At 36.9% G+C, this 10057-nt stretch overlaps 1 protein-coding gene across 3 annotated transcripts; it reads left to right on the forward strand.

Moving 5' to 3' along the window:
- On the forward strand, positions 1–5087 carry LOC102078407 (uncharacterized). 3 transcript variants are annotated; one of them, XM_005456825.4, is made up of 6 exons: positions 1–105; positions 384–521; positions 3154–3576; positions 4068–4199; positions 4391–4452; positions 4593–5087. In XM_005456825.4, the coding sequence occupies exons 2-6, from the start codon at positions 485–487 to the stop codon at positions 4710–4712; spliced, it is 774 nt and encodes a 257-aa protein (XP_005456882.1). In that variant the 5' UTR covers positions 1–105; positions 384–484; the 3' UTR covers positions 4713–5087. The 3 variants fall into 3 exon arrangements, with proteins under 3 accessions (XP_005456882.1, XP_019215903.1, XP_019215902.1); XM_019360358.2 differs by lacking the exons at positions 1–105; positions 384–521 and adding an exon at positions 2020–2282; XM_019360357.1 differs by lacking the exons at positions 1–105; positions 384–521 and adding an exon at positions 2928–3010.
- Positions 5088–10057: the final 4970 nt, after the last annotated feature.

Below are 10057 nucleotides of genomic sequence, written 5' to 3' on the forward strand. Positions count from 1 at the left end.
TAGGGTGGTGGTTTTCTCTGGTGTCTCCGCTTTGTGTTCTAGGTGTGTGATTGTCCTGCTCGTGGTGTGGAGTTGTGGAAGCAGTGTGCAGTGTAGCTGCTATATGTGAGTAGTGTGGGCTTGTGGGCCTCGGCAGCAGTAAAGCTAGCTGCTGCTAGTGACAGGGTGAGCTTCTGGGCCCCTGGAAGTGCCTCCTTGTGGTGTGGAGTTTTTTGTTCGGTTGTTGTTCTTTGTTGTTGCAACCTTTTTCTTTTTCTAGTGTTGTTGGAAAAACGGCGTTGCCGGCTCTTTATGTTAAGGTTCTCTATGATAAAAACTGTTTTATTTACTAAACACCTCTGTCTGTTCTCCTTTCATTCTGTTCTGGACCCGTTTGTTACCAGTCCCCACACACACACCCCTAGACCTTCATCGTGGGGACATAACACTGAGAAAGAAATGGTGGACCAGAAGACCACCAGTTAAGCATGCATTGAAAACTACAATGCACAGAGCAACTTGGAGGCCTCACACTAATGCAGGTTAGCAAAAGATCTGGCAAGGACTTATTGAGAGTGCTGGTTTTATATGCAGGTAGTCCAAATTGCAAACAGGTGCAGACAGTGAATGGCATGACGTGGCTCCACCCAGGGGTGGAAACTCCAGCTCTATGGAAAAATACAGCCACTCACCCAGACCCTTTATCCAGTAATAGTTTTGAATATGTAAATTGTATTATTTGCAGGATATAAAGGAATTTATATTTGCAAAATAAATCAATCATGTGAGTTTCTGTAAAGAAAAAAGGTCTTAACCAATTTAAAAAATATTGTTTAAATCTTGATTTTTCTAAAGCAAACATAACTGATGAAGCTGCTTGCTTGAAGGACACATCAAAAAGCATAAATAACACTTTCGTAGTTTCGCTTGTTTATTTAAGGAAAACCCAACCTCCCACTTTAGAACAAGCTACAACAATACAACTGACGTACAGCTAACCACAACCACCTTGCCGACGAACAGGAAATCCACAAAAACAAAAAAGCCCCTTAAAGAACTACAAAACAATTCCCATGTAGACAGTTTATTGCTATTATTATACAGCACACAGAGGCCATTAGCAATTCAACAAGCAAATTAGAGTGTAATTTAAATGATAAATGGACTGATTCTTATATAGCGCTTTTTTACTCTCCCAGCGTACTCAAAGCGCTGTTATAATTAATATAACATGGCAATTTATCATCTTAATCTCCATTCATAGAGGCCTGGGGACCAATCAGTGAATCCCAACTGGTTGCTGAGTAGTTACTAGAAAAAAATGGTCTCACAGTGTGGCACCAAAAACCTCCTTGCTTTGGTCGCTAGAACGTTGCTGTGAAAGATGCCATCTTTATAGAAAAAAAAAAAATCCCCAAATGGTGGTCAAACTGATAAAAGTGAACCACAAACTGGAAATGTTCTCCATTTCCTTTCATTTTCCTTTTCACAGTTTTACCACTACTTAATGAATAGTTGGTAAATGTTTGCAAGTCTGCATCTTCCATGCAAAGTACAAAGGACTGCAGCAATTTGCGTGCAAGTAAAGCAATCATGAAGAGGTCTCTGGAGCAACACCCTCTTTGCAGCTGATTTCACCTAGCAACAGTCAGCACCCACTCATCGACCAGATAAGGCAATGCGCATTTCACCTGAAGGATTTCATGGCCTATGTGACTAAGGCCTTAACTGGCTAATCAGCTTGATCAATATGTTTAATGCAGTTAGTTAATGAATGTTAATGAAAGTTAGTGAATGTTAGCTAAGAGAAGGCTTTATACAGAACGTTGAGAACATGGAGAGGCAATCATCATCTCCTGCCATGCACAGTTTGATTAAATTAGCACAGATGCGAATGCTCCTTGTTAGAGATGTGCTTGTCACGGCGGGTCAGGCAAGACTCAAATGCAGTGCCAATAAAGGGAGGTTTTTTTTACAACACCAGGTGAAATATATACATATGTACAGTGATGAAGGGACAGGGGCTCCAGGGTAAGGTCCAGGGCAGGGGTAACAGTTCACACTCTTCTTCACACTGTCTGTGACTCACTCACACTCAGTCCACTCCCACGCTGAAACTCACTCACACTCATGCTCATCCAAAGCAGCAGGTGAGTAATGAGCAGGTGTGGAGATAAAGGCGGGGACCAGGAACCAGGCACCAGCTTGGCAGGGAGGAGTGGAGGAAATATTTCCTTAATTTTTCAATAATGTTTTTATTCTCAGCTTAACATTATGTAGAAGACACGACTTGCCATTGCACTGTAGGTCTTACAAGAAAAATTCAAAGTTGTGTGAGTTTTCCCGTTGTGTTGCTCTGAACAGTTAACCTTAAAACCCAGAGGAAGTTCTCCTGACTTCTGGTAGACCTTTGACCACAACCTGTCCTGAACAGCTTAAGTTGTTTCCTTAATTTAAAAATTATGACTCGTGTGATTTCATATCAATGTCAGCACGGATAATCAATCTGCTAAACTTGAACACTTTAAAGGGCAGAAACAGCAATTTCAGTGAAAGTGCTTTTTTGGGGGGTGGTGTTGTTTGTTTGTTTTGTTTTGTCTATTATGGTGGATTAATTCTGTATGGTTTTCTATACACTTTTAAAAGCAATTCAAACAAAAATAGATAACACTTGTGCTTAACTCAGAGGTCTTTTATTTACCCTAATATGCATGTCTATAATGGTTTTGAGGAAAGCAGAAAAATACTTTTATGGAAGGCTCTGAAAATTGTATTTGAAGTGTACTTTCTGTACTATCTGTCAAAATTATCTTTTACATTCATTCCAAAAACATCACTTGTTATTGCACCAATAGAAAACAACCACAAAGAAAATGTTCCGTTCAGTCGACCAATCATAACTTCCACTTCCTTTAATGGAAAAATCTGCTCAGGTCGTGGCATTTGTCAGTAAGACTTGGTGAGCTGTCTTTTAACTCCCGTTCATTGTCACGCATGGATATGATTCATGTTTTTCTCATTGTTCTTTTTGGTAATTAATGTGATCATTTTCAAGATTTATTGATATTTCATCCTATTTTGACGTTGAACTAATGCTGTAAAATATGTCTGTTTTATTGTGATTTTGTATAAAGCTGTGCATGTTTTAACCTCTTCTAATGTTTTTGTGTATAGGTCCCGTAGGAGCTTTATTTTCCAGCCACAATTTGACCAGTGGGACAGTGTTGGAGATGATGGTCAGACCAGGAGAAAACATAACTCTCTACTGTGACTGTAAAACTTCAACTGGAGAATATATAGTGTGGTACAGGAATTGCTCTCACGAGAAACAACCTTCTCTTGTTCTAACAACAAAGTTTGAGCAAAGACAATATAAACCCGGTATTGATTACCAAAACCTTCTGAATCCATTCCCTAATTTCCATCTTGTGAAAAATTATTCCTCTCAATCGTATGACCTGCTGATCACAAACATCACTTTTTCGGATGAGGGCTTCTACTACTGTGGAACTGAACAGTCTAAGGTGAAGGAAAAAGAAACTATTAATCTTGAATGCCTATATAGATATGGAAACCTCACCACAAAGATCCTACTTCGTAAGTATTCTAGTGTGAGTCATCAATAAATGATCTGTCTGCTTATTTAAAACATTTGACATGAATATAATGGTAAAAATACAAATACAGAAATAAATAAACATAGAAATAAAGCAAATGTTTATGTTTAATAATTTTTTAAGATTATTAGTGTATCCTTCAGAATAATTTGCCAGGCTTTTGCTACAGCTCTATCTATTTTGTTTGCTTCATTGTAAGCTAAATAGGTATCAGGTGACTTAAACAGACACTGCAGGATATTCTTTTTCTTAATTGTCAAAAACTACTGGGTGCCTATTATCATATGTTATGGGTCATTTTCCTTCTGTACCACCTTTGGTTGAATCTGAGCAGAAAGTCCATTGCTATATGTTTCACAATGTATAGTATAGTAGAGTTTATGTAAAATTGAAAATAATTCCTAACCTCTTAAAGTAATATTTTAGATAACCTCGCATTCACTTTTTTTTTTTTTTTTTTTTTTAACTCAGACCCCAGTGAGCCTCAAACCACTCAAAAACACTGTGGTACATGTTGGATGCTACTCTTCTCTCTGTGTCTAGCTTTTGTGGCCCTCTCATCCCTGCTATCTTCTCTTTTGATATATTACCATCACAAGACAGGTAACCGCTCTGTTTCATTTGTAAAAAGAAATTTTTCATCACTTTAATTCCATGATTATTTGACCATCACAGAGTTTTGTCTAGTAAATTTTTTAAATTCTTTTCCTATTATTAAATTAGAATTTTAGCATAATCACTTGTGAAGAAAAGAGGTTTTGTACATTTCTTTTAATTTGTTTTAATCTTCGTAGCTAACAAACCTCCGGCTGATGAGAAAAGATATGAGGGCAGAGACCAGATAAGAAGAAATCAGGTCATATTTCATATTTATTGTCTTTGTAGTATAGCTACAGTTTGATTTTTTGCAGTAATGACACAAAACTATTTAGCTCTGAAATCCATTTATCATATGTCAGTGCTTGATGATAATTCTAAATAATTATTCCATTTTAGAATGAAGATGTGTGTTATGCAGCACTGGAAATCCAGCCAGCATCCCAGAGACCAAAGAAGAGGATCGCCCAGAGTTCAGATTTCAGTGCCCACTCTACCATTGATAGTTTTCACATGTAATGAACTCTTTTTTTTCAGTGTGCTTATTAAGTATTGTTGATAAGTAGTCTGTGCTACCAGATCTGAAAGATTATGATCTTTGTTTTTTCAAAATCAATGTAAGGAAGTGATTACCTCCACAAGAATTCTAATGCTTAGATATTTAGAAATAATAAATATTTACTGTGTTAGCAAAGCTTTTAAAATTGTGACTCGGTGTTGTAGTCGCTAACTTGGAAATATCATTTTAACTTCTTAATCCTCCTATAACAAATCCTTGGCATTTATGTGACCATTGTAACACATCTGTGTGCTGTGCTTTAAAACAGTGAATTTTCAGATACACTGTAGGCTACAATATTTTGAAAAAACCTAATAAAGTTCATTAAAATGTAACCTATTTTAACTGTGAATATTTTGCATTTCCCTTACTGATTGACAGCCTACCGTGAAAGATTAGACTCACACAAAAAAAGGTAAAACAAAGACATCAACATACTATTATACTTGTTATATTGTAATAATTTCTAGATGGTTCTACTTACATTTCTTTTACAGATTCATATATACTGCTCAGAAAACCTACAGTTTTTGGACATATTTGTGTGATTTTGAAGCCCAATAGCTATCTATGTGAATTTAACATTTCAAGTCCAACTCTACTATTTGGTGCTGTGCGGATAGAGGGATATGTGCTGAACCTAGTGCCACCATCTTGCACTGCAATAAGCACCACATGTGTCCTCATGCGCTCCTACCTGCTTGATGGTGTTGCAGATCTGTCTAAGTGGGTTTGTTGACATATCTTGTGGTTATGGTTAGTTGGGGACAGGATGGCCCTTGGAAGACATGGTTCAACTACAAACATTATGTCTTAAATAGTCATGGTATGATGGCAAAATCTGTATTCTAGATGAAATAGATTTTAAATTTATAACAGTCAGTCAAATGTTGTGCAAAGCGGTAACATTTGATTGTCAACTAACTTAGTTGCTAAATGATTGAGCTCAGACAACTACAAGACATTTTGCAACTAGTTAGGTTAACTGGCAATAGGTTTATAACGTGACTGCGTGTAAAGGAACATTTTTGAAAGGCAGCGCTTCTCAGAAGTAAGGATCGGGGGAGGTTCACCAATCTACAAAAATCTGCATCTACAAATTGTGGAACAATTTCCTCAATGTTAAATTGTGCATAATATCATCAAGAGAGTCTAAGAATATAGGGACATTTCTATGCACACTGGAAAATGCTTAAAACCAATATTGGATGCCAATGATCTTTAGGCAGCATTACATTAAGAACAGGCATAATTCTCTTATGGAAATCATTGTAAGGGATCAGGAACACCTCCAGAAATTATCATCTATGAGCACAATTCGCAGTGCCATCCACAAATGCAGATTAAAACTTTATCATTGCAAGAAAAAGCCATATGCAAACATAGTCCAGAAATGCCACCATCTTCTCTATACCAAAGCTCATTTAAAATTGACTGAGCCAAAATTGTTCTATAGTCAGATGAATCAAAGTTTGCAATTATTTTTCAAAAACATGAATGCAACATCCTCCAGACTAACAAGGGTAGGGAGATGGACAGGTAAGCTGATAGCACATCCAAAGTTATAAATCAAATCAAATCAAATCAAATCACCTTTATTGTCACGTCACATGTGCAGGTACACTGGTACAGTACATGCGAGTGAAATTCTTGTGTGCGAGCTTCACAAGCAACAGAGTTGTGCAAAATACAATAACGTGCAACAAGCAAAATATAAAAATGGCTAATCTAAAAAGTAATAAATATATGTACCATATATAAAGGTATATACATTACTGAATGTGTATACTAAATATGTTTTTCTACGTTTGTGTGTGTGAGTGTGTATATAGTGTGTATATACATGTTTTACAAATGAAATAAAGTAAACAATAAAATAAGATATATAAAATATACAGAGGTTGGTATGTGCAAAACAGTGGCATTAATGTGCAGTATGGAGTGCATAATGTTGAAGTTCCAGTAGTGAGGGTGAGGTGTCTATGACGTGTTCAGCAGTCTGATGGCCTGGTGGAAAAAGCTGTCTCTCTATAAGATCTAGTCTAATCTCAAACATGCTGCTCCAGAACCATGTACTAAAAAGGAAGTTCAGCATAGCTAAGTTATTTTTCAATTTTCTGGATTCACTTACCCTGATATTGACAGTAGGGATAATTGGTCACATGAAGCTGCTTAATAACTGGTTAACTTAACCCAGGGCTTCCATTGCACATTCACATGAAATAGGTGGTGTTGACAAGTGTACTGGCAACAAAGTGGAAGAGTGAAAGATAAAACTATACTATGAGAAAAATATGAAGCAATTAAACACATAACACCAATTTAAATGAGCACTGTTGCTGTAGATAAATTTAGTGACATAAGTGTATGTTGCAGACTGGAAAAGGGTTGCTATATTAGTGAAGTTTAGCTAATTTAACGGCAGGAATGATAGCCAGCAAAACACAACATTTATTGACAACAACTCTATCATGAAGAGATTCTGAAGCACTAGAATTAAATATTTTGTTAAATTAATGTTTAAAAGCCAGGCTTAGTTGTTATTCTTTTAGCATCAACCTCAGTGCTGTTTGTAGGTCTGAGAGCACATATTGATTCATATTATTATAAAAACAAACTTATGCTTAGTCTGCATGTAAATTTGAGGTAATGTCAGCAAGTAAAAATAGCTCCACTGTTTTAGGATCCTATATTAATGGTTATAGAACTATAAAATTGTTTTGAAATTGCTTGCAGCCAACACTAATGTTAAAAAATTTCTGTGTTTTGTCTCATGTTACCGATCAGCTATCATCTTTAACAGAATGAAATATTGTAGCCTACAAAGTTTATAGTGAGCTGCTCTGCACTTTAGACTATTGGTAAGGTTAGAGCTGATTTTTCTACAGGGAATACAAGTCAAAATGGAACGTTTGTTTCAAGGTCATAAATAATAGTTTCTTAAGCTTGAAGCTACAACAATACAGCTCTGACAGTAAAGCCAACCTCAACCTTCTTGACAGCCGTCAAACAGGAAACCCACAATATCAAAAAGCCCCTTACAGAGTTCCAAAAATACCCTTGCAGAGAGTTTGAACATGCATTATAGTGTACAGTTTCATTTGCCTGATTTTTAATATTTAAAATATATTTTGAGAACAGAGCCCCCCCCCCAAAAAAACCTACATGATGCTATGCCACTCCAAATTTAGCAACTCTGCAGTCACCTGTTACTCAATACAACAAGATTATTGCACAATCAAAAATCATGTCGATGTTTACATGCAGTATATATTATTAGAATTTATACTACGTACCTTGAAACTTATGAGGTACAATTAAGAAATCAATTTTTATATAGTAATGCTAACAACATAATCTGAGTCGATTTATTTGTCAAACAAAATTGAAATCTTAATCTGCACTAGTTTATGCATTGTTTCATTAGATTTTTGCTTACATAATCTTATTATATTAGGAGTGTGCACAGCACAGCCTAGTAAAAGCAAACTATTATCATTTGTACCTTCTCTGGTGAACTTTATGTTTCTATCCACTGAGATGATGTGAACAGTGAAGGCTTCTTCTTCTTGGGTTTTGATTTTTACCCAGTTGTCATCCACATATCTGTATCAGTGGCTAGGTGTTATCCCGTTCAAAGAGCCAGTGATCCCCAGGGATGCTGTACCTTGCATATATGGACTTCTGAAGATCCACTAAGGCAGAGGTTCCCAAAGTGTGGGGCCCGCCCCCCCATTGCAGGGGTATGAAAAGAAAAAAAAAGAGCGCTTGGACACTGCTAGCATAATGGACAGGTTTTTGACAGGGCTCCCACACAAACGCAAAGCAGGAGATGAAGCATCGCCAAATATGTTTCCAAACCAACTTCCTTCCAACTCAAAGACTAGAAAATATGGTGAAGCATATCTTCCCTTTGGCTTCACCTGCACAAGTGCCGAGGTAGGTCTCCCCTGCAAAATTAGTTTTCCCTGCGTTGGGAGCAGCGCTGGGCTCTCTAAATCACGGACAAACATCCCACATTCTTGATTTTTAGTTCACAAACCAGGGGCGATTTTAGCCCATTTTTGGGGGTGCTGAAGCACCCCCAAAATGAATCAAAGCACCCCCAAAGATTTCGTACTTTTTTTTTTGACAATATTTGCTGTTTGTGTGACACACTACTAAAAATATAAAAAGCATACAGTACTTGGTTGAGACGGAACATTTTAACAACAAAAGTATAGATAACCCCACCCCCTCCCAAAATGGTTTGTTCCAGCTCCCCCCACTCTGGCTCTAGGGTCGTTGCTGCCAGAGCGATGGTAGCTGAGACGCAGCGGAGCAGAGGTGGAGTGCCTGGATTAAAACAGGACATATTAGCAGCATTTAACCTTCAGTTACTCTTTATGTAGTTAGATAGGAGTCATGTTTCTTTTTAGCTGAAAAACATTACACCCAGGTAACCTGCAGTGTTGAAAACGTGTTTTCCAATGATGTTTGCTACCCTACAATCCGTCCTACTCTGTAGTAAATTCAGCAACATTTGACCGTCCTGTTACTCCCACTGAAATGTATACAGCCTATTTAAAATCTAAAACTTAAAATTGTCTGTAGCCTGCTGTTGTTACCACTGTCCTGTTTGAAATGGATACTAACTAGCTAACTGACTGAATGCCCATTAACCTTATAACTCCTGTTGTGTGTGTGTGTGTGTTTGTGTAGAGAGAGACAGTCAGGTTCATAATGGATATAAGGAAGTTTTTTCAAAAACAGGAGCCACATTCAGGTAAAAGTGTAAGACCAAATGATCTGTCAATAAAGGATAATGTTGGATCAGTGTTTCAATATTTTATATCTTTTATTAGATGTTCATGTGGTTTGGTTATTTGCCTTTTGGTTGAAAGTACACTGAGACAGGACTTTTCGTTAGTGATCTTAATAATTTCTTTTTTCATATTAATGTAATTTTTTCATCTAATTGAATACAATCTATTAGTGTATGATTGTCAGTCCAAAGAGGGAGAGAGGAAAGAGGGGAACGTGAGGAGAAAGTACAAGGTCAGGAAGAACCAGGTAAGAAAACAGACAGGGAACAGTGACAGGCAAAACAGAAACTATTAAACTGACGAAGAGAAAAAACCTGATTTTATTCATACAATCAGGAAGTTGTGCTCTCCCTATATTAAAGCTGCTATACAGAATCTGCAAAACAAACTGGGTTGAAACATTTTTGACCCTCTTTAACAACATTCCAACATAACATTATCATTGATTGAGGAGATTAAAATTAATGATATATTTTTATGTGGTTCAGCCACAACTCCAC

Source organism: Oreochromis niloticus, linkage group LG6 (assembly GCF_001858045.2).
Source record: "Oreochromis niloticus isolate F11D_XX linkage group LG6, O_niloticus_UMD_NMBU, whole genome shotgun sequence".
Taxonomy (NCBI): Eukaryota; Metazoa; Chordata; class Actinopteri; order Cichliformes; family Cichlidae; genus Oreochromis; species Oreochromis niloticus.